The sequence below is a fragment of the Eulemur rufifrons genome, chromosome 1 (assembly GCF_041146395.1).
Source record: "Eulemur rufifrons isolate Redbay chromosome 1, OSU_ERuf_1, whole genome shotgun sequence".
NCBI classification, from domain to species: domain Eukaryota; kingdom Metazoa; phylum Chordata; class Mammalia; order Primates; family Lemuridae; genus Eulemur; species Eulemur rufifrons.
The window spans coordinates 57,985,841-58,013,682 of record NC_090983.1 but is presented as its reverse complement, the minus strand read 5'-3'; the positions used below and the strand labels follow the sequence as shown (position 1 = coordinate 58,013,682).

At 39.1% G+C, this 27,842-nt stretch overlaps 1 protein-coding gene across 2 annotated transcripts in view; it reads right to left on the bottom strand.

Moving 5' to 3' along the window:
• STK39 (serine/threonine kinase 39) overlaps positions 1 to 27,842 on the bottom strand; it is a 269,188-nt gene that overhangs the window by 34,786 nt on the left and 206,560 nt on the right. For both annotated transcript variants that reach the window (XM_069471755.1, XM_069471765.1), the window contains 2 exons: positions 17,819 to 17,871; positions 13,388 to 13,456 (listed from right to left, as the gene is read on the bottom strand). In XM_069471755.1, coding sequence (XP_069327856.1) covers positions 13,388 to 13,456; positions 17,819 to 17,871 — 122 coding nt within the window. The remainder of the gene's footprint in view (positions 1 to 13,387; positions 13,457 to 17,818; positions 17,872 to 27,842) is intronic.

Below are 27,842 nucleotides of genomic sequence, written 5' to 3'. Positions count from 1 at the left end.
ATGGAGTGTAAGAGGGACTAGAGTGGTTCCGTCACTCTTCCCTGCATGGAGTTTCTACCTCCACTCCCTGCCAGGGATCTGAGTCTCATTGTATTCGGGGAAACTGCAGGGTTGCTTTATATTCTCTGACTGGTACGGTATTTCATAAAAGAAGTCTGATATTGGATAGGAGGCCGGATGAATTGACTTCAAAACAGAAAGAGGAAAGAACTACCACTTACTGCGTGCCTTTCAGAGGCCAGCCATCACACGAACTCTTCATGTAATCAAATAATCTATGAGTTAAGTGGGTCACTCTGGGGGGAAAGAAGAAATCGAGGACCAGAGACAGAAACTAACTTCCTGAAGTCGCATGGATCAACTGAGAGAGCTGGGATCTGAACCCGCGTCTGTCTGATTTGAAAGCCTGTGCTCCTTCCCTACACCACACGGTCGCTACAGCTGTCTCAGATTCCGGAAGTCTGAGAAATAAGATGGGGATATTTTAAAAGTGAATCATGAAAAGCAGTACACAATGTGGAGAGTCACGCGGCTACTTGATATATATAAAAACTGATTTTGCTAAAAATGTGCCAATAACCAACTCAAATGAATCAATTATTTAGGTAATTATGGGGGATGTCAGTTAAGAGAGACTACGGTTGTGATTAGTAATTTCTATACAATTCAATGTTTTTGTTACCTCTACTCCTCAGAAATGTGGAAAGCTCTTTCCTTTGAAACAAAGTATTGCATAGAGAATAAAGCCAGTTAAAAGGAGGGTGAAAAAAAGAAGGGATGACCAGAACTATCACGAGGCTTTACCAACTTATAAACACTTCTGGGGGAAAACGTTGCCCCAGCCCTATATCCAGTTGACCAGGCCAAAGGTTAGCTAAACAAGAACTTTCTTTTACTTTGCCTACATTCTGAACATGAGGCTACTTGAATGCTCACTTTAATTTAGGTAATTAGAGTGTTAGTCCCTGAAAGAAAATTCACTAAATTCAACTGCAATTAATGGACTTGAAATGGCAGGTTTGCTTTAACCCAATGAGCATGAATATTTCATGTCTTCTGTACTCTACTATAATGATGATAGTTCTACCATATGTACAGTGCTACCTTAGTCCACACCATAATTTGTGTGCGAATAAGGCAATATTATGAAATGAAAAATATATTTCATCCTCTTTGGGAATATATATGAAGGCCCTTTGGTTACCAATTAATATAAAGAAAATGTCTGTAATTCATGCCTAAGTTTTGCCTTTACTAAGAATCCTAATTTCATTTTGATAAAATAATTGGATTCAGAATTACTGGAAGGTATCTTTGAAGTTCTCCTGGTCCCCAACATTAAATTACAAGTCACTCCTCAATGCCCTCACACACAAATGAACCCAGAATGTTGGAACATCATTTCAGCTTTCAGTTCTCAAGTCCTCCAGGATGATTTTCCTTTCTCTCTGTGGTTCTCACTTCTCAGTCAAACAGGAACCAAGTTCAGGCAGCAAAGGGATCTAAGCTAGACAAACGGTGTACTTAGATGCTCGGCAGAATGCAATGAGTCTAAAGGAAAGCATTTATTTATTTGCCCTCTTGGATGGGAAAAAGGCAAGAAAGGCACAAGATTTATACTTTATCTACAACAGGGACTCAACTGACGTTGAACGACTAGGATTTCGTTTTCACAAGTCATTTGGGCTAACAGCTACTTACAAGGTCCTTCATGATCTGGCCCCTGCCCCTTCCCCAGCCTTATTTTAAATGAACCTCTCCTTGTTCACCTGTTCTGGCCACACTGGTCATCTTTTACAAAGTCCATTATCTCTGCACGTGCCCAGCATGGCCAGGCTTAATCTAAATAAAACTTCACTCAGAGGTTGGCCCTGCTCTTGCATCTAAATGAGGACCCCATGTTCATTATTTCCTTTGCTTATAGCACCCTGCCTTTCCTTCAGAGAACTTCTCACAATTTGTAACTTCACTGACACCTGTGTATTGACTTACTTAATGTCTGCCTTTTGGGTTATACCGCAAGCTGCATGAGGGCACGGAACCTGGTTTGTTCACCAGGTATACCTAGCACAGAATGGACTGGATGCTTTACGGAATGAATGAATGGATGGATGGATGGATGAAGTACAGCAGCTTCAGGGCCTGGATGACAAAGTGTGGTAGAAGGCCGTTCTCCTTACTTCTGCATGGAAGCAAGCACCACTCTGGCCCAGTAACAGGAAGCACCCTGGGACCTTCTGGAGGAGTGCCCCTCTTGTGGGCGCTGGGGCCTTCATGCTGGCTGGTGATACTGGGGAGATTTCTTCAAGCAGTCTCTTGGGCAGGGGACAAGTGGGAGCCAATGAGACCACCACATGATAACCCGCACCGAGAAAGTGATTTATGTACCCCTAGGACACATCCTTTGGGCACTCCCAGTAATATCCTAAGGGAGTATCTGTTATTATTGGCTAAGAACTATTTAGTGGCAGCCATTTGAATTGCATGGATATTTCAGATTATGTCTAGAAGAGTAAGCTGTTATATTTAATTATTGCTAATTAGACATCTAAAGCCACTGTTCAGAGTTATTTTAAGTTCAGTGTTCTATGTTTTTGACATTAAAAAATCCATCCTGAAAAAATATCAAAAATTAATTTCTCATACTCATTCCTCACCTAGTAAAAATTTTCATGAGCAGTTAAAAAAAGCCAACTTTTCTTTTTCTTTTTAAAGAAATGCTGAGAGCTCCAGCAAGCCTGCTATGCCAGGGGCTGAGAAGCCATTAGTCAGAATAATCTATACCATTTTTATGTTTCCCAAGAGTAATGCTGTTCAAATCATGTCCTCTTACCTGTGTGCTACCTTTCTATTAGACGTTAAGTTCCCATTGTATGTCATTCTCATCTTATCACTCAGTACCACTGACAAATATAAGAATTAGAAGCAAAATAGTGAGAAGGATATGTGAGGAATTAATAGTCAACCCACAGGGAAGGAAAGCCAGACTAGTGCCTCAGCAATTCTGATGTCCCTTCCTGTCCTTCTGACTCTGCATATCACAGAAAGACCAGAGAGCGCAGAGATCTGACAGCAGAATTCTGACCCCAGACCCATCTATCCAATGCAGAAATGAGTCATGAGAATATTGAGTTTCTAAAGACCCAACAAATAATCACGAACTGGTAAGATGTCTCAGAATCTGTTATAAATGAGCCTCTGGGGTGGCAGGTATACTACTGAAAGATACTTTGATGTCCTCATTTCAAGTTACAAACTTCTCATGGCTGAACAAGTTCTATAAGGACAGAGATTAAGGCATTTTACTATTAAAAAATTACCCACCCCCCAAAATCTGCTTCTTAAGTTTAATGGACAGCTCCTTTTTCACTTTCTGCCATAGTGTGCTTTGGTCAGAAGGGCATATGGCCAGGCCCATGATTTGCACCCATGACTATGCGAATGGCTTCCTATGAATTCCTGGTTGTTGGTCTACGGCTCATCAGACATGGAATCCTAAAAGAAAATCTTCATTTATGGAATGGTTACCATGGATTATACATACAGTATAGTAGGTATTTCTAAAAACATTAGGCCAAGAACAAAACTGGAAAAATATTATATATAGTCCCAAAATATGTATAACTATGATATATTCATTTAAAAAGATACCAAAAAAAAAGAACAAAATTGGGCACAGATATTGATGATATAATAGAGAAAGTGTAAACCTGACGACAAGAACAAATTTCTGAATCTATTGGAAGGTGACCAGTCAAGGTCTCTCCTTGTTTTAAAGTGAACCTGGGGTAAAAGCATTCTTACACAATCTTTGGATGCAAAACTTAAGTGGCACAATATTAAGAACTAGGTTTTCTTAGAATTGGCAAGAAGGCCCTTTTCAGGGTGTTTTTTTTTTGTTTGTTTTTTGTTTTTTTTTTAAATGATACCCAAATGCAAGATGCAGGATCAAATTTAAGATTATTATGAGACATGAAGCCAAAATAGTGATAATAAACCCACAGGGAGTAAAAAATGTTGGCCTAATTTTCTTTCTTAGCTTTTAAACGTTTTTGATTGAGTAAACAAGGAGCTGTATTTCCTGTTATTATGGAAATTATTATGAGCTAGTGTCTTCTCTTTTATCTCAACCAATGAAGTAAAGAAAAAAAAAAACAGCAGACAGATTTTGTGTGGAACTGGGAGACCTGCCTGTCAGGCTATTAACAAGCACAACTGGGTATCTAAAATATTGCATTCCTGATAGAATAGTTAAAATTCATGTAGGCCTAGAGATTTCTGAAGTGGGTAAACACACACACACACACACACAAGTTTTACAGCCAAAGACAGATCAGTCTACTAGTAGAATACACTGTTCAACAAAAGAGCCAATTAATTTAAATCCTACAATCTGGTAGTGTCAGAAAAATGTATATCAACACAAAGACTAGGTTTCCTGCACCAAAGTAAACCTAATTTACTTCCACTAGAACGATATTCTTGTCCTAAGTAGGGACTGGCCAGAAAGTTTGGCCAGACTGTAATCTTCAGGCACATCAAATTCTAGAGTTAAAAGACAGAGTAACACAAATTAAAAGAGGACAATTTAAAGTAACTGAAAAAAGCATGACTCTACTGACTTAATAGATATCTAAGACTAATCTACTAGTGAGCTCTTGTTTCACCTAAGTGAAGTACAGATCTTAATTGGACCCTATCTGTACCTCCTAACTAAATACAAAGTAACAGAGTTAATTAGAAAATCAGGGCTTACAGTGTGCTTTACTCCTGTACTGATTCCTAATCAAAACTGAGGAAATTACACATGTTATTTTAGCTAGAACTTCCTGGAACTAATATTTGCCTGTATTTTGAAAGGTACTTTTGCATCACTGCCTTCTCCTCCAAAATCAGAAGTTCTTTATGAACAACAGGTCTGCCTGTTGTCTGGATAGCTGATCATTCCACATTAGCACTGGCAGACAGATAAGCGCAGGGAGTAGCTGGGCTGGCAGAGGATTCAATTGTATGAGTGGGCACTGCAGCTTAGCTTCTGCCTTAGTTTGCTAGGCACACTTTCTTCTAATTCCCTTAATTCTGGGCAGAGGAGTGTGGTCGCTCCCCTATGATTTTATCAGATTATAAAAATGATACTCTGTCAAAGCAAGAGTTCCATGTGCTTTACTTCAATCTTTCTGTTATAATTAAACAAACAATATATATAAACCCTTAGGTCTGTGACCAAATTAATGCTGAATTTGTGTGCTGTGTGTGTGTGTGTGTGTGTGCATGTGCACACTCAGGTGTGCTCCCTCTGCACATTTATTCAGGCCTGGTTCCCAATATTCCACAGAGCAAACAGCTCTCTGGAAGCTTGAACAGCAACACTGTGATTCTCCCACCTCTCCCAAGAGTTCAATTGCTGAATATTTTAACTCATCTTGAAATGGTAGCCATTTATATGAATTGAACTAGAATCATTATTCAATATGCATCATACTTTTATATTAGACAGTCCAGCTTATTACTTGTACATATGTAAACATTTTTGTACACCGATTTTCAATATTAATGTTATATTTTCCTATTTAGGGAATAAATATTTCAACAAAAAATTTTTTAAAAGAGAAAAAGATATTTGGGAAATCAGGAGCAATGAGTTACAATCAAATTGGCAGTGGTGTCTTTTTGGAAATGGAAACCCCATGTCATATTTAACTGTTCAACATTTCTTTCTGGTAAAAAAATATGCAAGTAATCAGCATAGTGCTCCCATGGCACTTATAGTCCCTAATTCCCTAGGGTATTAAACTTAACATGCAGACAACTTTGAATCAGGAATCACTCAACTGCATTTATGGACATCATTCAACTACCCCCAAGCCTGTCTATACCCAGAAAGGATTTAAGGAGCTTTCTTCCTTTATTACCTGCCACCATTTCAAAGTCATAGTACAGTTGTATAATAAGGAGACTATTTTGTTAATGAAAGGTTTTCTTCAGTGATTTTCAACTTCAGTAAACACTGCAGCATAATCACCAAACTGAATGTAAGATAGAATATGTTCACTGTTTTCCAAGACTTCCACTGTAAAAGTGTCCTGCTGCTCAATAAATCCTGGATCACTCCTAGCAGACTTAAATACCCCTGCCTGTAGCTGGGGGAACAGAGCGCTTACTTCACACATCTGACCATATGCTCATGATTGAACAAAGACTCTGTTGCTCCCGTACTTAGGAGCCCAAAGACACTCTGTCATTATACAGAACAATAAAAGCTGAAGGCCATCTGGAGGATCTCCTGCACTCTGAGCAACAATATTAGTTTTAATAAAAACTGTAGCTACTCATTATGGTAAAAATTTATACCAATGAGGCTCTTCTACAGAGGTAGCATCTACCATTCATATACACAATTTTAAGAAGTTAACTGGAACAGTTTTAAAACAGTCTCCTAAAGAGAGAAGAGAATCAGATAAGGCAGAAAAGCAAAGGACATTAGTGAGATTGGGAAAGGGTTCAGATGACAACATGAGCTAAAATGGTCTCCAAAGATTACTATAAGCAGAAACTAAAAAAGCGACCATGAAATTCTAGTGTGTATAAGAATCACTTGGGATGCTTGTTGAAAATGCAAATTTCCAAACTCTATGCCCCAAAAGATTCCTGATGCTGTAGCTCTAGGCTGGAACCCAGAAATGGGCATTTTTAATAAGCACCCCAGCTAAGAACCTGATGCAGGCATCTCACAGTCTGTACTTGGACAAACACTGCGACTTCAGCAAGCCCTTGGAGGACAGAGGGCTCTCTGACCAATCATATTTCCTTCCCAAGAGACTGGACTCAAAAAGTCACAAGAAATGTCAGTTTCTGAGAGAGAGAAAGGAAAGAGGGGAAAGGGGGGAGGGGAATCAATCATGCTGAATTATTCTCTAGTTTTTAGAAGATGTAACAATAGTTGCATTGTCCAAATAAATCATCAATTGGTGCCTAATCCAGTATTAAATTTGCATAAAGAATACAATGTATTCACTTATCCAACATATTTATTAAGTGCCTATGTGTGGCAAGGATGGTAGAGATTAGTAACATAGAAGACAAGCCTTGCCCTACAGATACCTTCAACCTCCACACACAGTGCCAAGAAGTACAGCAGGATGAGAGCCACCTGCAACAGGTGGAAAAATTACGGTTCCCTGGCATTCTAGACTGGGAAAAGCTGTCCTCTAGATTGTGGAAAGGAGGGGGCAAGTAGCAAAGGAGGCTCTGTGGGGGTGAGATGCCTGGTGAATCTTGCAGGCATACAGGTTTTAAACACGATTCTTTATGAAGAGGAAAAGAACATCCCAGGGGCATAAACTCTAGGTCCAAAAGTCCAGAGAGAGCGCGTGGGAACATATAGAACTAAAGTAAGTTTTCATCTCAGTGGCAACTAGTCAGCTAGACTCAAAATCCATCAGAGGAAAATTGTACAAATGAATGTAGAAACACAGCTCCTTTTTCAGGGAACAGAAAATCCAACATCTGGTTCTAAACTCCCACTTAAAGGAAATAGACATATGTTGCTACAAAGCCAGGAAAGGGTGGTATAAAAACCCAGCAAAAAGCAGTCAGTGGGCACATTTCTGGAAGGCATCCGTCAAGGACACTTATCAAACCCTGGCCTCTGTATCCGGCCTTGCAGATTGGAGGTCAGCAGCTTTGTTGGAGCCAGTGAGCAGGCCACGCAACTGCCTCTCCTAACACACCCATGCGTGCTCCTTCTCCATTGCTAAGGTCCTAACACTTATTAAATTCATTCCTCAAAAACATCAGACACACAAGGCCTGGTTTTCTTTTGCACATATGAATTTTGGTTTTTGTATTTTTCCCCCTGTGCTTCCACTGCAGAGAAAATTTCTTTCTATTATACCTGGCTGTTTTTTAACCACAAGGAAAAGGAAACAAGGAGTTTCTCTGCTGTCTCACTATTAATCATCCTTCGGACTTCTCTTTGAAGCAACTGGAATGGGGGCTCAGATCTGGTATATTTCCATTTGTCAGCCAACCCAGCCAGGCAAGATGAGCAAATTTATACATGCATATCATCTAAGTTTTCATCTTGCAAATTTATTTTTTTAAACCAACATCCACTCAGGAAGCCTTGCCAATCTTACCAACATCTATTTACACAAAGCCTAAAAACATGTCCTGTTTCTTGCCTAAGGTAGCGCTGAGTTTAAGCACAACTGAAGTAGGTTTATGATTTCAGCCTACAAACAGCACATTTATTTTCTGCTTTGTTTCTGCATGAAAACAATCACTTCATGACACTATACCGGCTCTTCTTCAATCCAAACTCTTGCTTTGCAAAGGTCTGCACACTACCTGAAGCTAAGTATTGAAGATTTTTTGAACCTGTGTTTGCTATATTACAGTAAAAGTCATAACATCCACTGCTCCATAACATATGCTATTGCTTTTTTCACGCTGCCAAAAATATTCACTCCAATTCAAAAGAAAATACTGACGAAAAAAACCACAGATTTTTAACCTATTTAAATGTCAGCTATTTTATATTATAGAAGCTGAAAAAATACATACATAAGAATCATTCAAACCTCTACACGAACTGGACTACTTTTTGCACATCCTTCTTCAGTGTGCTTATTTCATGTTTGCAAATGCTATTTGAATTTTGTAATCTTGAAAGCAAGATTCTTAAAATACTAGAATCCTGTATACAAATTATCCTTAATCTCTAAAGTAAATGTTATGAGATGTCTGTATATTTAAGAGTGAGATCTGTTTATCTCTAACAAATGTTTATTGAGGGCCTACTGTGTGAAATACCGAGTTTGGGGCACACTGGGAACATAGCGGTTAACAAAACAGATCAAAATCCTGGCCATCAAGAAACGTATGCACAGGGGAAATCTTATATAGCTAAAAAAAATAAATAAATGAAACATAGAGCCTATTGGATTCAGGAGAGACTAGGTAGAACAAAGTAAGAAAGTGGGGTTGAAGTTAGGGGTGGCATGCGATTTTAAGTAGGCTGGTCAGGGAAGGCCCCTTTGCAAGGTTATATTTCAGCACCAGGAGATGTGGGGTGGGTACACGTGGCCCTGGAGAAGGAGCATCCTAGAAAAAGAGCAAGTACAACAGCCAGGGTGGCTGGGGTAGAGCAGGAGAAACGAGGTCTAAGATGTCACAGAGGACACAGTGTGAGGGATTGGAAGCCACAGAGACATGGGTGGAGAGCCCCTGGGGTCTTGATTGAAGCACTAACATGATCTGGCTTCCTTTTTTAAATTGAGATATAATTCACATATTATAAAATTCACTCTTTTAAAGTGCATAATCAGTGGTTTTTACTAAAGTCACAAGAGTGTGCAGCCACTATCACTTCTAATTCCAGAACATTTTCATCACCCTAAAGAGAAACCCGATACCCATTAGCAGTCACTCCCCTTGACCCCTCATCCCCAGCCCCTGGCAACCACCATCCTACTGTCTGACTCGACGGATTTGCCTCCTGTGGACCTTTCACAGCAGTAGGATCACACAATATGCAGCCTTTCGTGTCTCGTTTACTTTACCTGGATCTCTCTGGCTGCTGAGACGGAACAGGCTGGAGGGAGGAAGCACAGAGGCTGGGGCACCAGCGAAGAGAAAAACGCGAGAATTCAACTGAGAGATGAGAGGGGCTTGAAACAGAATGGGATGCAGGATGATGAGTAGCAGCTGGGTCCTGGGCACATTCAGATGGGTTGGATGTGGGGTATGCGAGAAAGAAAAGGCAAGGAAAACTTCCAGGTTTTTGGTCCAAGCACCTGGAAAGGTGGAGATGACATCAACTGAGAAAGCAAGACTCCTGGAAGGGTAGTGGGGCTGGATTTTAGAGATGTGAATTAAATTTGTGATGTCTAATAATTACCTTTCCAAGTGAAGATGCTAAAAAGGTACATGCAAATGGAATTCAAAGCAGAGGTCCGGGTCACAGATATAAATTTGGCAGTTAGACAACGGAACGCATATAATACCATGAAACCAGATGAGATCATCAAAGGAGTAAGTAAGTACAGAAAAAAGAAGAGATCTAAGAAAAGAGTTCTCGGACACATCAAGATTTGCAGACCAGAGAGAAGAGGAAGAACCAACAGAAAAGAACAAGAAGGAAACACCAGTAAAGTGGGGGGACCAAGAGAGGGTGGAGTCCTAAAAACTAAGTGAAATATGATATCTTATCATGGAGAAGGGGACTGTCAACTGTGCCCAGTGCTGCTGATGACACAACATGCAAGACGAGGACTGAGAATTAACCTCGGACTTAAGAACATGGCAGTCCATCTCAGACCACGTGTCCTCTGCCCTCCTTCCCCGCTCACCCCACTCCAGCCACGCCTCCCTATACACCTGCCATCCCATCTGCCAGGTGTGTGTGTTCTCCCCATATGGCTTTGAAAAGAACGTGGAGTGGAGAGGTCAAAAGTCTGATTCCGGTGGGTTCAAGAGGCAGTGAGAAGAAAGGAATTGCCCGGGGCGATGCTTTTCATCAGTTTAGCTGTAAGGGGAAGGAGAGAAGTAGCTGTAACAAGAGGTGGGGTAGAAAGAGGGCTTTTTAAAGATGGGGGAAATAAAACCATATTCATATGATGGTGGGACACACCCAGTAAAGAGGGAAACAGATGATAAGGGAGGGAGTAGAAATTTGCTGGGACAAGTTAGAGGGAACGGGATCAAATAAATCTTACCTGTTTGTCAAATAATCAACAATTAAAATATAAAACATCTGCTGATGTAGGGAAAATCAAATTTAAAAAATGGTATTTTCTTCCAGAAGACACAAGAACCACCATTTAAAATTACCTGGATCTACTTTTTCAAGGCTGAAGATGTAAGATAAATTGTATATAGAGTGTCAGGGTTAAGGCCAGACTTAGAGTCAACAAAACCCAAGTTCAAGGACCACTACTTGCAATATTCCAGACACTTCTTACAACCTCAGTTTTCAGTCCATAAAATGGTGATTAAAAACAATCTGTCCACTCCACCTTACAGAATTGATGGGATGATCAAATGAAATATGCAAATTTTGCCTGTAAACTCTTAGGTGTGAAGTCTATGTAAGGCATTTTTAAGTGCTACTATATAAAAAAGAGTTCACATGCCTGTTCTTACTCCCATACTCCACACATAGGAAAGCTTTAGCATTAAGAAGGGGAAAAAGGGCAAGTTGAAGATCTTTTAGAAGAGTAAGTAATTAAGATATAGAAAAATAGAAGCCTTATGGTTATATGCCATATTTAAAACACACTCAATAAGTTATACATGAAACCTGCCTTAATTTCCTCCCTTTAAAAATTCAACAACAAAAAATCCCTTTAGTTTAGATTCAGTTGAGCCTGGGCCAAAAAAAAAGAAGTACACTAAATTTGACTGCAGGCCTCAAGCAAGATCATGCTTTTAAAAAGATGTTACCTAATGCCCTTCCATGAATCTCTTTTACTCTCCATGTTCCAACCACCTGCCAGGATCAACTCAAATCAAAAGATGGATTTGATCCTTGACTTCTTCCCCAATAGAAGACATTAGCAGGTATTTAAAAGAAGTTTTTTAATTATTATTTTCACTCTAGTGATTAATTTTTAACTCTGGCTGCTTAGTATATAGACCATAGCTCTTTTTAAGGAAATTATATCCTGATCTAGCCACTAACTGTTCTCCTTATTTCTCTGGGTAACTGAGACACAAAGGCATGTATTTATTTTTCTAATGAGAATGAGAACATTCACCTTTATCAAGGAATTGGTAGGTTAACATGAAGAACTCTGAAATTTAAAGTAGACAACAAACTTGAATTGACTTTTTTCTCAGCCTCCCCCTCACATTTGATCAGAAAACTTAGGTGAAAGATCAGCTGGTTATGAGATCTCACAAAATTGTAAAGCAAAGTGTGAAACACAAGATTTGTAAGGAGATATACACACACAGACAAATAAATGTATGCAGGATGTATGTCACTTTCCTTTAAAATGTGTCTATATCTCCTCATTTATGCACCACTTGGCAAAGTAAATAGAGCTTTTTTGTGAAATCAAGGTGCACGCTTCATGTATAATTAATAAAAAAGCTTAAATTTTTTCTAATTATAAAGGTATCTTTGTATTTATGATATATCATTTGTATATAAATATTAGTGTTTCTGTATTCATAATTATAATTTCCCACTGAAAACCCAGTTATTCTCATTTAAATAAAATAATTCACTTTATAATGATCTACATTACAGAGTTTCTCGGAACAAATTATTCTGATAGGTAGGTATATCTACCTTAAACTCTCTTGTAGTCACATACTTCAGCATTATTAAGAAAGGACTTATTCTGAATAAGTGATTTTTAAAATTAAAACACATCATTTAGGGGGACCATGTCATTTCAATTATCAGTCTGGATTTCAATATTTTTGAAGAAAGTGCTACCGTAATATACATTACCCCAATTAATGTTAGTATTATAGTTAACAATATAATTAATATGTCATGATTAACATTAATATGTTAGCCAATCTTGATAACTTAGGGTCTTATGAATAAACAGTAGTGGAACTGAAGTTACATCTTTATAAACTCAGAATTTGCTGAGGAGCATGGAGCTGTTCATCCCCACCTAGGTATAACCAGGCTACACATTTTCTTAGATAACCCTGTCTGCCTCTTTGAGCTTTTCTGCCTCCTTTGCCTTGTAAGGTGGTCCACCAATCATGGCTCGGTCCTACCAACATGCCTGCGTTCAGCAGGCTCCTCTATCTCCGTGCAGCTATCTTCTGATTCTAACAGTGGCAGAAAGACCCACGGTTTCAAAGTGAAGTGGCACTGTCACAACCCAGCTGCATGGCTCTGGATAAACCACTGAACCACATTAGGAATCTGTTTCTTTATCCATGTAATGAAAGCACTGGCCTAAATGATCTTTAAGGTCCTATCTAACCTTAAGATTTTATCATGAATATTGCTGAGGACTGAGAAAACTAACATCTAAGTGTATTACAATGGTGTCCAAAGAAAGAATAGAGAAACTCTGAGAAAAGGCCTCAGAGGTTCTTGTACTTTGGTGCACAGAACTTACACCCTCTTATTCTTGCTACATCATGGGCTTTGGGGTCTTATTTCTGGGTAGTCATATTTCCAATAAGTGAGGCTACTCATTTGATAAATCGTATCTAGATAAATGGGACAGAATTACATTTAGAGCTTTTAAAAAAAGAAAATTAAATATGATTCTAAATATACTTCTATAAATTCAAGAAGAATTTTTCAAAAATTCAGAGTGAATTATTCCTTAATGAAAACTTTTGCTTCCAAACACATTTCCATTTGATATACCAACAAAATGACACTGCATACTGAAAAACAATTTACCTATAACTACATCATGTCCATCAACCAAGCCAGCAGAGAAGAGCTCCTGAGATACACCATCTGCTGTATCTGTCCAAATGTGAAATGAATATGTATTAGTAACGATAAAATAAAAATCAACAATCCAGTACAATGTAAAATATATATTTTTCATTTACTAAAATCACTCACATGAGTTTTAATTCAACAATTCAGATTCTATCAGAAGAAAAAAAATCAGAAGCAACTTGAAATACATTTTGCTATGTGCAGTTTGCATCTTGCTATTTATCCAATAGAAGTTATACAAAATTATTTTTTTCATTTTTGGTGAACTAAAAAACTTTTGCCCTCTGGCTACGATCTGAATTAATCCCCAAGAATACCTCTAGAAGTTATAACTGTTCCCTACGACACAGCTTTTCTTTCTTACCAAGGTTAATTCCTGCTATCATCAATCCTTTTCTGTCTTTAGTAGCTACTGAGTCAGAATTTATGGCAAAGGTTGAATGGGTAGCATCAGATACAACCTTATATTTTGTATAAACAGGCTATGAGCTTGTTGGACTATTAAGATGAGCTATTAAAATTTATGCTATTAAGAAACTCCTTTAACATGACATTGATCATTTGATAGCAACAGATTCATTCTCTTAGAAAATGTGGTTGAATAAAATAATGTAGTTTCTCAATGAAAAGTGACAGGAGTTAGCAATCACATCAAGATGGGGCCGAACAGGCTGTGGCAAGTGAATATAGCTGAAATTGCTTAATTGAAAGGTTACGAATGAACAGGATAACACTGTTATCTTCTATCTGAAGACTTTGTAAAGAGAAATTGATAAATTGCAATGTGCTCAAAAGAACTATTATAAGCCCCTATGTTTTTACAAGGGAGATGACTTGGTCCCCACGATCTTCTGATATTCTCACAAATATCCAGAACTGTAGCTTGATAAGAAGAAACTGGCTCAGCAGGCCATAACAATCTAGATGGAAGTTTGAAGTCAGGGAGCGCTTGAAAGTAGCTGCTAAATCAAACAAGTATCTACACCGTGTTACAGTCTGTCATGCCAAAAGCTTCGCTAACCTTAAACTGGGTTTCCTTACTTCATCTGTGCTTTAGATGTGGTGAGTATGTAAGTGAGCTCATGCGTGTGTGTGTGTACGTGTGTGCAAATATGTGTGCGTGTGTGTGTAAGTGCATGCACACATGAGCGTCTGCTGAAGGTACATTTGCCTTTCAATGATTTTTGGGCTTTAAAGTGCTTAGCCCAGTGTCTGATACATAGTAAGTACTCAGTAAATGGTAACTATGATGACAATGCCATAGCCAAACATCACTGGAAACACACCTTATGCTCTTGTGCACTTTTCTCCCTTTTATACATGGCCTAATTTCCCAAATCTCCAATAAAAATGTGAGACACAATGTATATTCCTGACACTTCCAGAGAAACTGCAGTATTCTATCATTTTATTGATTCCATTTCATAATGAAATCATAATGAAATGGAATAAAATAAAGTAAATGGCAAAGAACTATATGGGAATCTTACTAAGCTATGAAAGTCTATATAAGGTGAGCTTGTTTTGGGTCTTGTCTTTTTTGCTAGCAGTACAAAAAATACCTTATAAAGCCTCTTCATGATAAAATGATCCTATAATCGTGGAACCCAGGGTAGCATAATGAAAGGCTCTACTCTGAATATGATTCAGCTTGCTCAGGCTGCTAGTACATTCAGCCTCAGAACTCCATCTTCCTGGATACCACCAAAATCATCAGGAAAAGAAGCGTAATGAATTCGAGTGCCCAGCACCTAGTAGGCACTTGGCATACAGTGGACAGTCATCATATTTCTGTTGGTTATCTGTTAAAGCATTTGAATGTGTTACCACACATTTCTAAAGTAACAGTAAGATCTTACACATGGGTATGGAGCTACCATCCCGGAACATAGTTGAGAATGGAATAATCAAACAAAGCCACAGTGAGGGACAGCACTAAAACAGTACCAAAGTAACTCACATTCCCAAATGATTAAAGTATATAGCATGTCTCACTATTTTCAGAACTTCTGGACACCAGATGACTCATATTAAAATGGCCAACAGGTAATGCTGACTGGCCCAAATGGGCAATATTCCATATCTCTGTGTGTGCCATTAGGCAGTGGTTTTGTATGCATATGAGAAAGTTATCAGTAATAATGAAATGTGAAATAACTGTTATTTCATGTTTCACTTGTAATCTATTTTTCCTTAAGCTTTTTAACATTTCTGATGTCTAAACAGGTTAAATGATCATGTATTAATAATGTTACAGTTTCCAGAGCACACAGCAACGCATTAAACAAAATGGGCTTATCCTCAAATGAGGACAGAGAATATGTCATGGTTTATATATTTTATACCATATATACTTATTTGCACGTATATAAAGCACAAACACATGATGTGCATGCACAGATTTACTGCAACAATGTTTGAAATACAGACGGCACCAGTAATCACAGACGTGCAGTGATACACACACGGTGCTTCTGCTAATGGCAGGCCTGTGCTCAGCTGCCGGGTAAAAGCCGGCTGTCATCAGGAAGACAATGCTATGGGTTCTGTCTGGGCAACAAAAGCAGGGACTGTGCATCTAACTGTGGCAAATGAGGTTGCCAAAGCCAGTGCAAATGGCCCGGTCAGTAATGCTGATGGGGCCATCTTAACCACAAAAATCCTGAATTCAGAAATTCATTTCTTTGTTACCTCTTAAAATTAAAATTGATTTTCATTGCCATAGCCAATTTTAAAGAATCAGATGAAAAGAAACAACCTTAAAATAAGAATCTGTTCTTTCTACTGACTGTACTTGAAACATTTATCGTATAATTACCAGATTTTTATCACTGCATGGCCTGGTCAGTATTTTTATATTGTGACAAAATAGACAGCTTTCTGATAACACTAACCAGTGCTGTACAGTTTCATAGAGCAATTCTCAACTATTAAAGATGGATAGCGCTGGAGAGAAAGATCAGTTAGCAAATTCATTACGGCCTTGTGTACATTTATTTTGTAAAAAAGTGCTTCATATTTTAGTATAATTCAAATATACTGGAAATCATTAAACCTCTGTATTTACAAAGGACTAGCAATCAGGAACCAAGGAGTCTATGAACACATATGGCTCAGGAACGTATTTTGTTTGGCTGGCAGCATTTAAAAAAAAAAAAACAAAAAAACTGAACATAAATGCATTTAGACAGGATTCTCTGGTTTCCCGAAGTGCCCACCATTCACTTTGGTTCCTGTGGGCGTTTGGGTCTGTGTCTTCCTGCAGGTGATGGCAGCAGGGGGATTAAGGCAGTTCACTCACTGACCAGCTATCAAGCTAAAAAATCCTTGTACTTCAGGGTTTTCAAGATTTTAGCAAATACAATTTATTTAATCAAGTTAAAACTTACGTGCAGCTCTAAGACATAAAATAAACACAGTGGTATTAGCTTACATATATTAATACATTCTAATGTATGAGACTAACGTGCTTTAGAAAGGTATTCAGTATAGACATTGAGGAAAACGTTTTCACGCACATAGAAATGTGAAACCAGAGGTCAGGGAAAACAGTTACAGTCTTAGCATTAGCATCTGACTTTTTTACTTCTCTGGGCTATTTTGGTTATAAACTAAATAGTGCAAACGGTAATTTTTTTTAACACTCATCCTGTGATCTCTGGAGACTGTTCATATATGTTATTTATCCACTAATCAACCAAGATTACTGGAGGTTCTCCTGCATGCCAGGCTCTCTGCCAGGTGTAAGAGATGACAAAAAATCATATGTGGTCCTATGGTTTCCAGGCATCCAGAAGCTGAAGGAACAATCAGTGTAGCCTTTACGCAGTTTTAATAACTGCGTAAAGTTCTCAAATTGCATTTAGCTGCAAGACTGGCATTTTTCCTACCAAGCTTACCTGGGTGCCTGCAGCAAATAAATAGAGGCTGCAAACAGTCCCCAAGAGAGGCTTCGTGTAACTTGCACAAAGAATAGAGTCAAAGTAAAAAAAAAAAACAAAAAAAAACAACTTTTTATATGATAACCATGGTTTACTACACAACTGTAGTATGCTGTATGCTTCTCATTACGCTCATCATAATATCCTTCAAGGCCTGCATATCAGTACTTATTTTCATGGCTGAGCTAATATATCTAATTTATATGTGTATATATACTGTGCAGCATGTGTCATTGGGATACACATAGTCAGCAGTGGTTTGGTTCTGAATCCTTACAATTATCAAAAGTCCTTCCTTCCTTCCATCTCTCCCTCCTTCCTTCCTTCCTTCCTTTGCTTTTAGACAAAGCAGTTTTGAATAGCAAATTATAACCACATGCTTGTAATCAATTTCTCAAATGCTCCTTGTGGTAATAAAATAATAATTTCAATTAAAACTTACCTCTTCCTGGAGTAAACTCAAATCGTATATCATTAAGTTCCTTTCTGGAGTTTCTGAAATACATAACATGTAGCACATTAAATTCTAGGGAAGCAGAGTTTCATCAAGCTAAATGTATTCCAAGTTTTACAAGATGCTGCTAACATGTAGATAGCATTGTACAGTTTTGAGTTACCTCCAAATATTTCCTCAACTAGAAGAGATAGTTATGACAATAATAAGAGATTTGCTTAATTTATGGAATTTGCCTTATGTAAACATGCTTATATCACAATCCCAAACCAAAATGTTTGTTTTATAAAATATGCACTAAATAGGAAATCTTAAATATAATTTCATAATTAAAAATTTCAGAAGTCTTTACTCTAAATGATATCCAATGTATTTTCCATATTTTCTCTGGGCAAATAGTATTTTATTAAATTATTTTTAAAAGTGAAACAAACAGGGAAGGGTATCAGCAACAGAGTTTGAGAGAGCATTACACATTAAATTATGCAACAAAATGCCCAGAATAAGGTGTACATTTTGTAGTTAAAAATTTTATGTAAATATAGGGGACCTATGAATGTTGCAGAATTGCCCCCTGAATACATAAAAGTTTATTTAAGTACATGTAAAATGCTTACTTAAAACTGTAAAATATATACATCTATGCAATTAAAAATTAAATGACACTGGGGAGATATGAAACATAATATCTAAGACACAAGCTTTCCATTCAAATTAATTTTAAGAAATGGTGATATAGGGCAGCAAGCTATAATTAGAATAGTTTAGTTTTAAATTCTTGTAAGAACACTAAAATATTATAGGTAACTGTCAACAGATGCTAGAATTAAAGTTAATAAAAACACCTTAAGAAACTGCAGCAGGAAACATGAACTAGAAATTTCCACAAGAACTCAACTATTAGCTCTGCCACAGAGAATGCCCAAGACAGAGACGGCCTGAACATCTTCCTCCTCCTGTGGTGCCATGAAAGTTGGAGCAGATCCTGCCAGTCTTCCCGCTCTACTACTCTACAGCTCTGTATAACGCCTACTGGTCTCTGTTAACAGTGCCCACACCACGATGAAGCTGGTCTCTGGGCCCTCTTTGGTCCATAGCTCATCCTGGCTCTTTGTGTCTTAACGTACACTATCACACTAAGTGCAAGGAGGCCCTGAAAGATGCAGAAGCATGGTACCCACTGAGAGAGAGCCCTTCCCCTCAGTGCCTAGAAAACAGCCCGAGTTCAACACTTGTCCGTAAGTAACACAGGGAGAAGTGAAGGGCCAAGAACTTGAGAGATGCCTAGCCTGTGCCCAGACATGAGAGCCTTGAACCTTGAACTTTGCATCTCCCCTTAAGTTTCCCCACCTTGACTTTTTATCACTGCTCCTCTCAGGGCTAGAATGGACCAGGGGACTTCAGCAAGTCCTATAGCTGTGTTTCTTTTAGAACCTTACGGAAATCTGAAAACTGTGGAAATTGTGGACCCTCACCCTGAAAGTGTGCATACAGTAATCCTCCTTTATCCACAGTTTCACGTTCCAAGGTTTCAGTTACCCACAGAACAGTATGATGAGTTATTTTGAGAGAGGCCACATTCACATATCTTTTCACTGCAGTATATTGCTATAATCATTCTATTTCATTTAGTTATTGTTGTTAATGTTTTACTGTGCCTAATTTTTAAATTAAACTTGATCAGTGGTACATTATGTAGGCAAAAATGTAGTGTATACAGGGTTCAGTACTATCTGAGGTTTTAGGCATCCACTGGGGGTCTTGGAATGTGTCCCCCGTGCGTAAGGGGGTACTACTGTACACAGCTTACACATGAAAATTGTAGATAATTATAGAGTGTTCAGAGATGATCTTGGACCCCAGACTAAAGAACCATGCCCTGGGGTGGAATGTACCATTGACAATCCGTGCCTGCAACAGAAGGGACTGTCTGTGTGCTGCGTTGTTTAAACAGCCTATAGTTACTCGATAAACTACAAATGTCAGCGGACATTTACGCAGTGTGTTCATGTATATCAACAGTTCTCAAACGTTTTGGTCTTAGGGCCTGTTTTTATTCTTAAAAAGTATTGAGGATCCCTAAAGGGCTTTTGATTATGTCACTATATCCATCAAAATTTGCTGTATTAGAAATTAAAACTGATAAATTTTTAAATATTAATGTATTCATTGAAAATGACAATAATTAGCCCATCATGTTAATATAAAAATTTTCCCAGGAAAAAATTACTTTCCAAATAAAAACAAATCGGTGAAAAGAGCACATTGTTTTACATTTTCATAAACCTCTACAAGATCTGGCTTAAGACAGCTAGATTCTTAACACTTGCTTCTGCAATCTGCTGCAACGTCGAATGGCACATAGCCAGCCGCTAAAATATTCCACTGAACATGTGTGAAAGAATGAAAGTAAAAAAGGCAAATAATTTCTTAATATTATTATAAAAAACAGTTTTGACCTCATGAGCTCCCTGAAAGGGTCACAAGGACCCCCAGGATCACTGGACCATACCTTTAGTAATACAAATACATACAGACACATACACATATATGCACACATATAAAATCTCAAATGATTCCAACAAGCAACCTTTGAGATAGAGATATGCAAAGAGGTACTACTTGTTTTCCATTTTTTGATGACTCTGTTCAATGGCTTCTCCAAATTTAATGAGTGGTAGAATAAGGACCAACAATTCTATTAACATATTGGAAATACCTAACAGAAATAGAAATGCTCAATTCCTTTTAACTTTTTAGAGAAAACAATACCCATACCCCAAGGTTTTGCATGTTACCATAAAATGACCAGCAAGCATTGCAAATATTTATCATGTATTTAATAACGAAATGACAGAAGGAGAAAAAAAATAAAACGGAATTTGAGTTGACACTAATTTGTGTCATTGTTCCTCCCTCCTCTTTCTTTTCATCAGTCTCGTTTAAATCAGCTTGTGCTACTAAGGCCACGAAGAGAGAGGTGTAGGAACTGTACCCAGAATATCATCATGCACATCCTGATGCTTTAAATATTAATAACAAAAAAGTAATATCCAACATCCATAATCTCTATCTACATCAACTGTGGCTCAAGTTATGGAGGCTGCATAGTCAAGTCATTCTTTTATGACTCTGAACCTAAAATACTTGCCTTTGAAAAGATCACCGTGATTGACTGTGAGTAGTAGGCTTGTCCCATCAAGATGAAATATCGTTGGAAAAATGCCTAATTGGATCTAACTACTGAAGGTCATCCTTTTATAAAGAATTAATCTTTTCAGACTCATACTTAACACCTTTAATTGAAAGTACATTTACTTTAATTGATATGGCACAGAACACTCTGATTTCAGGGAAGCTGAAAATAGGTATGATTTAAGGCCAGAAACCAAGTCAGTGCAACTTTACAGAGGAAACGGTAAAAACTTGAGAGTAACAGTTTCAACACCCAGGCTGCCTTTGATAACCCTTATTAAAAACCTTTTCAATCCTCAAATAAAAACTCTTAAATTTGGTAAGGCACAACCTCTTATTGCTCATTGCAAATGCAAATGCCTACAGGGCTCAGGAAGGAAATTAACTTTTCAAAATAGGTGATACAATGAAATGGTTTAAAAATCAAAAGGTACAATAAGATATTCTGTGAACATTAGGCCTCCCACTCCTGTCACCCAACTATCTGGTTCCCCTCCCAGAGGCAATCAACGTTTTAGGATTTTTGTGCACACGTCCTGAGATGTTTTATGCATGTACTATTAATAGCAAATATCCATATATAATACAAATAGTAGCATACTATAACCACTGTTCTGTACCTCGCCTTTCTTTTAATTTAATAATATATGTTGGAATTTCTCCATATTAGTTCATAGAGACCTTTCTCATTCTTTTCTTTATGGCCACATCATTTTCTGTTGCATGCTCTAACCATTTTTAATCAGTTCCCATCCTATGAACAGATTGGTTCCAACCTTTCACTAGTGCTTCAATAAATAACCTTGTTCTTATGTCATTTTGCACATATATAAATATAAAAATAAATTTATAGAAGTAAATTGCTTGGTCAAAGGATATATGCATTTGTAGTTTGATAGATATCATCAAATTCTCCTTCACTGGAAGGAAGTGAAGCTGTACTGATGTATACTCTGACCAGAAATCTGCAAGCAACATTGCAGGAACTTTGAGCAAAGCAGGGAGTGTATTAAAAGTCAGGGAGATGTGGGGACTTCGCCAGCTGGAAAGTTTCTTCCCCACCTACAGAGGGCAATGCTACTCAGCATCAGCTAGTTATGGCAAGGCAGGAATCTGGGCTCTATGTGGCTAAATACGCAGATTTTTCAAAGAACAAAGAAATTTGACATTTTATCCCACATTTTAATTGTTGGTACTTACTTTAAAAATTTTGACACTAATGTGTGGGCCAGATTCAGGCAATCAGCATTCATTAGTGAGATTGAATATAAAATATAACTTCTGCCCAATACTAACACATGAACCTATTTCTGTGGGCAAAGTTTTCTGAAATGGTAAGACTTCAATGTTCTCTTTAAGGATCTCCTAAAAAGAGTCATATAAATAATATATTGACCCACAGACTAAGGGCATGGGAGAAACTAATCATGGGAAAGAAAATAAGGCCACAGAAACTTAACCAAAAAGAAAATACAGAAAGTACATAAAAACCGAATCAAAGATGGCGGAGTGGTGGTGACGGCCTGAATCTGCGCTCCCGGGAAGGAAGGCATCGATCCGGACCTGCCACAACGCTAGAAGACCGCTCCCACACAGGAACAGCGGTGTGAATCCACGGAGAATCAGCGTGGGACAAACAGAGCGAGTGAGGTCTGAGGTGAACAAAAATTGGGGACGCGGGACAGACACTAGCCAGCGGAGCGCGGGTCGGATACTCCCGCCCCCAGCCGGGGCGGGTGCAGCCTCTCGGGAAAGCGGCTTGCCCTCCGCTCCCAATTGAATAGAGCCCTGACCCAGGCCAGCGCAGAATCACTGAGGAATACGTGGCGCATTGGAGACAGGAGGCTTTTTTGCGAAATTACCTTAGAACCTGGGGGATCTCAGCTGAGACAGCCCTTGGCGAGGAGGGACGGATCTGCCCCAGGGCGGAAAAACACAAAAGACTCCCGGACAGCAAATAGCGTCGTACCCCGTGCTGCCTTTTTCGGCAGTTCTCCAGCCGGTCACCCCCGGTGCGTGTCCTTGCTGGCCAGCCCCTGGGCAGAGGCGGTCTCTGCCTGCCGGGGAGCCGGTCCCCTCCAGCCCCGGAGCTCGGCAGGCGCCATCTTGAAAGCCAAGGCAAAACCGCTCGGGAGCCAAAAAGTGCCCAGCGGCTCTTTCTGCCCGTGCTGCCTTTTTCGGCGGTTCTCCAGCCGGTGACCCCCCGGTGCGCGTCCTTGCTCGCCAGCCCCTGGGCAGTGGCGGTCTCCACCTGCCGGGGAGCCGGTCTCCTCCAGCCCCGGAGCTCTGCAGGCGCCATCTTGAAAGCGAGGGCGAAACCGCTCGGGAGCCATAAAGTGCCGAGCGGCTCTCTCTGCCCGGCGCCCTCCGCTGGTCTCTGAACCAACGCCAGGAGTACGGGATATGCCGGGGCCGCGCTCGGGGTGAAGGGGCAGAGCTGCGCTAAGGCAAAAAAAAAAAAACACGAACAAGAAGAATAGGCTTGCTGAACTGTATATTTTATTCTTGGTAAATTTCTTCTGGGTTTTGTTTGTTTGTGTTTGTGTTTGTGTTTGTTTTTGTTTTTTGGGGTTTTTTTTTATTATTATTATTTTTTTTCCTTTTCTTTTCTTTTTCTTTTTTTTTTTTTTCTCTCCGGCGGCGGACAGCCTCGGCGGGCACCTTTGCCCTCTGGGCCTCTGGCTGCCGCGCCTTTTTGAGCACGGAGGTTGGATCCCCACCACCCTCGGAGCTGTGCGGGCGCGCAGACGCCATCTTGAAATCCACTGCGAAACCGCCCGGGACCCAGCCAGGTGGGCGTGAAGGGGCGGAGCTGTGCTAAGGCGTAAAAACAAAAACATTTAATGGCCGCTCTGGACCCAGCCAAGCGGAAGTGAAGGGGCGGAGCTGTGCTAAGGCGTAAAACAAACAAACAAACAAAAAAACACTGAGTCGCTGAATTATATACTTCAGATTTGTGTATCTTTCTGCCTTGCGGTGAGGTGAGGTGCTATGTAGTTTGTTTTTGTTCATTTTTGTTGGCGTTTTTGGTGTTTTTTGGTTTGGCTTTTTGCGTTTCTTTTCTTTTTTTTTTTCTTCCATTTTTCTTTTTTCTTTTTTTTTTCTTTTTCTTTCTTTTTCTTCTTTTTTTTCTTTTCTCTTTCGTTTTCTCCTCTTTCTTTTCTTTCTTTCCTTTTCTTTTTTCTTTCTTTTTTTTTTTTTTTCCTCTTCTCTTTCTCCTCTCTTTTCGCCTTCTAACTGGGGACCCACGGTGAGCTTCGGAACGGGCCAGGTCCCTGGCTCTGGTACATACCGGATCCTGAGCAGTCACCCCCAAGGCCAGAGATCTGCGGGCACGCAATCGCCACTCTAGGGCCCACAGCCAAGTCACTGCGGAGCAATAGGGTACCAAGAGGCTCCCTGGACGGCCCTCTCCCCTGGTCCACGGACCTGATATAGGATCCCCGCCCAAGTGTAAACACTGAAGACTTCTCCAGAAGCGAGACTGTGGAACCTGATCCCTGGGGACATTGGGCCAAGACAGACTTTTGCCCGTGGGAGCTACAGCAACTGGGGCGCTGAGCAAGCGAAGTCACCGTCCTCTCCCCATAGCTGGTATCTTGCCGGCAGATAGAGTCAGAAACCTCCCCTATAGAGGAAGAACCAAAGGGAAACAAACAAACAAACAAACAAAGAGAATTTCGGCCTACTATTAGTGTGGACCCTGCCTGCCTTCTGAAAGACCACAACACAGTGTCCTAACTCACCAAAGCGGTCCTGGATCACTCCAATCCTCTAGGATTGGACCCATCGGAAGCAGTCCCCCAACGGAAACAGAAAAATCTCTGAACAATACACAACAGTCTCCCCCTCTTGCCAAAAGGAGCAACATACCTAGACTGTTTCACAGCCTAAGAATAGAGCACAAAGAGCCCTGTTAACCAGACTAAACCTATAAGTAAAGATCCAACGATAAATCTAGATGGGAAGGGCCCAGCGAAAAAACACGGAGAGCACAAAGAATCAAATGGAAAGCTCATCCCCAAAGAGAAATACCAGCTCCCAACCATTTGACACAAACCAGACTCAAAACACCAACATGTCACAGGAAGAATTCCAATTATGGATTATAAACAAGCTGAATAATATACAAGAATCAATGGATAAACAACACAAGGAAAACACAAAAAAAATACAGGATTTGGAGGAAAAATTCACTAAAGAAATTGAAATATTGAAGAAAAACCAAACTGAACTCCTAGAAGTGAAGAATTCACTCAGAGAGCTACAAAACACTGTGGAAAGTCTCAAGAGCAGGGTAGATCAAACAGAGGAAAGAATCTCAGAAATTGAAGATAACTCCTTCCAACTAAATAAGTCAGTCACAGAGATAGATCGAAAAAGTAAGAGAAATGATCTGAGTCTTCAAGAAATGTGGGATTATGTGAAGAAACCTAACTTGAGAGTTATTGGCATTCCTGAGGGTGAAGAAGATAACAAGCAAGGGTTGGACAAGCTATTTGAAGACATAATCGAGGAAAATTTTCCAGGCCTTGCCAATACTCTAGACATACAGATTCAAGAAGCTCAAAGGACCCCTGGGAGATTCATAGCAAATAGGAAAACACCACGCCACGTAGTCATCAGGCTGACCAAAATATCCACTAAAGAGTCACTTCTCCGAGCTGTAAGGAGAAAGAAACAAGTAACTTACAAAGGAAAATCCATCAGAATTACGCCAGATTTCTCAGCTGAAACCTTACAAGAAAGAAGGGGTTGGGGCCCCATTTTCACGCTTCTGAAACAGAATAATGCCCAGCCTAGAATCTTGTACCCAGCTAAGCTAAGTTTTCTATACGAAGGAGAAATCAAGACATTCTCAGATAAACAAAGGTTGAGGGAATTCACCAAGACAAGACCAGCCCTCCAAGAAGTACTCAAAAGAGAATTACACACGGATCAGCACAAGAAAGATCCACGAATATAAAACTACTCAAGAGCTAAAGATCAAATTCCAGATACCACAATGGCCCAGGAGAGAAAACATCACAATGAAGTTCTACCCAACAAGCTGAACAAAAAACTGTCTCACTTATCAGTTTTCTCAATAAATGTGAATGGCTTGAACTCCCCGCTCAAGAGACATAGACTGGCCCAATGGATAAAAAAATACAATCCAAGTATCTGCTGTCTTCAAGAAACTCACCTAACCTGCAAAGATGCATTTAGACTGAAAATAAAAGGATGGAAATCGATATTTCAAGCAAATGGTAACCAAAAGAAAGCTGGTGTGGCAATCTTAATTTCCAATAACTTAGCTTTCAAACCAACAAAAATAATAAAAGACAAAGATGGCTACTACATACTGATTAAAGGCACAATTCATCAAGAAGCCATGACTATACTCAATATATATGCACCCAACCTAGGTGCACCTAGATTCATAAAGCAAACCCTACTAGATCTCAACCAAATGATAGATAACAATACTGTAATAGCTGGAGACTTTAACACCCCACTGACAGTACAGGACAGATCCTCTAAACAGAAAATAAACAAAGACATAATGGACCTCAATAGAATGCTAGAACAAATGGGCATGGCTGACATCTATAGGACATTCTACCCAAAGTCCACAGAATATACATTCTTCTCATCAGCTCACGGGACATTCTCTAAGATTGACCATGTCCTAGGACATAAATCATGTCTTCAAAAATTCAAAAAAATAGAAATTATACCATGGATCTTCTCAGATCACAGCGGAATAAAAGTAACAATGATCACAAACAGAAACCCTCACTCTTACTCAAAGTCATGGAAGCTAAATAACCTTCTCCTGAATAATTATTCTATAAAAGAAGAAATCAAGATGGAAATCAAAAATTTCTTTGAATTAAATGACAATGGAGATACAACTTATCAAAATCTATGGGATGCAGCTAAAGCAGTCCTGAGAGGAAAATTCATATCCATAAATGCCTATATCAAAAAGACAGAAAACATGCAAATAGACAACCTAACGAATAGACTCAAAGAGCTAGAGAAAGAAGAACAGAACGATCCCAAACCCAGCAGAAGGCGAGAAATTACTAAGATCAAATCAGAACTAAATGAAAAGGACAACAAAGAAACTATAAGGGAAATTAATAAAACAAAAAGTTGGTTCTTTGAAAAGATAAACAAAATAGACACACCTCTGGCTAGACTAACCAAGAGCACAAAAGTAAAATCTCTAATAACCTCCATTAGGAACATGAAAGGAGAAATCACAACCGATGCTACAGAGATACAAGATATCATCTATGAATTCTACAAAAATCTTTATGCACACAAACTGGAGAACGTGGAGGAAATGGACAAATTTTTAGAAACACATAGTCTTCCCAGGCTCAACCAGGAAGAAATAGAGTACCTGAACAGACCAATATAAAGAACTGAAATTGAAACAGCAATAAAAAACCTTCCCAAAAAGAAAAGCCCTGGTCCAGATGGGTTCACACCTGAATTTTACCATACATACAAAGAAGAACTGGTGCCCATCCTACATAAACTATTCTCCAATATTGAGAAGGATGGAGTTCTCCCCAACACGTTCTACCAAGCCAATATAACATTAATACCAAAACCTGGAAAGGACACAACAAAAATAGAGAACTACAGACCAATTTCCCTCATGAATATAGATGCAAAAATTTTCAATAAAATACTAGCAAATCGAATCGAAGTACTTATCAAAAAAGTAATCCACCACGACCAAGTGGGCTTCATCCCCGAGATGCAGGGGTGGTTCAACATACGTAAATCTATAAATGTAATTCACCACATAAATAGAAGC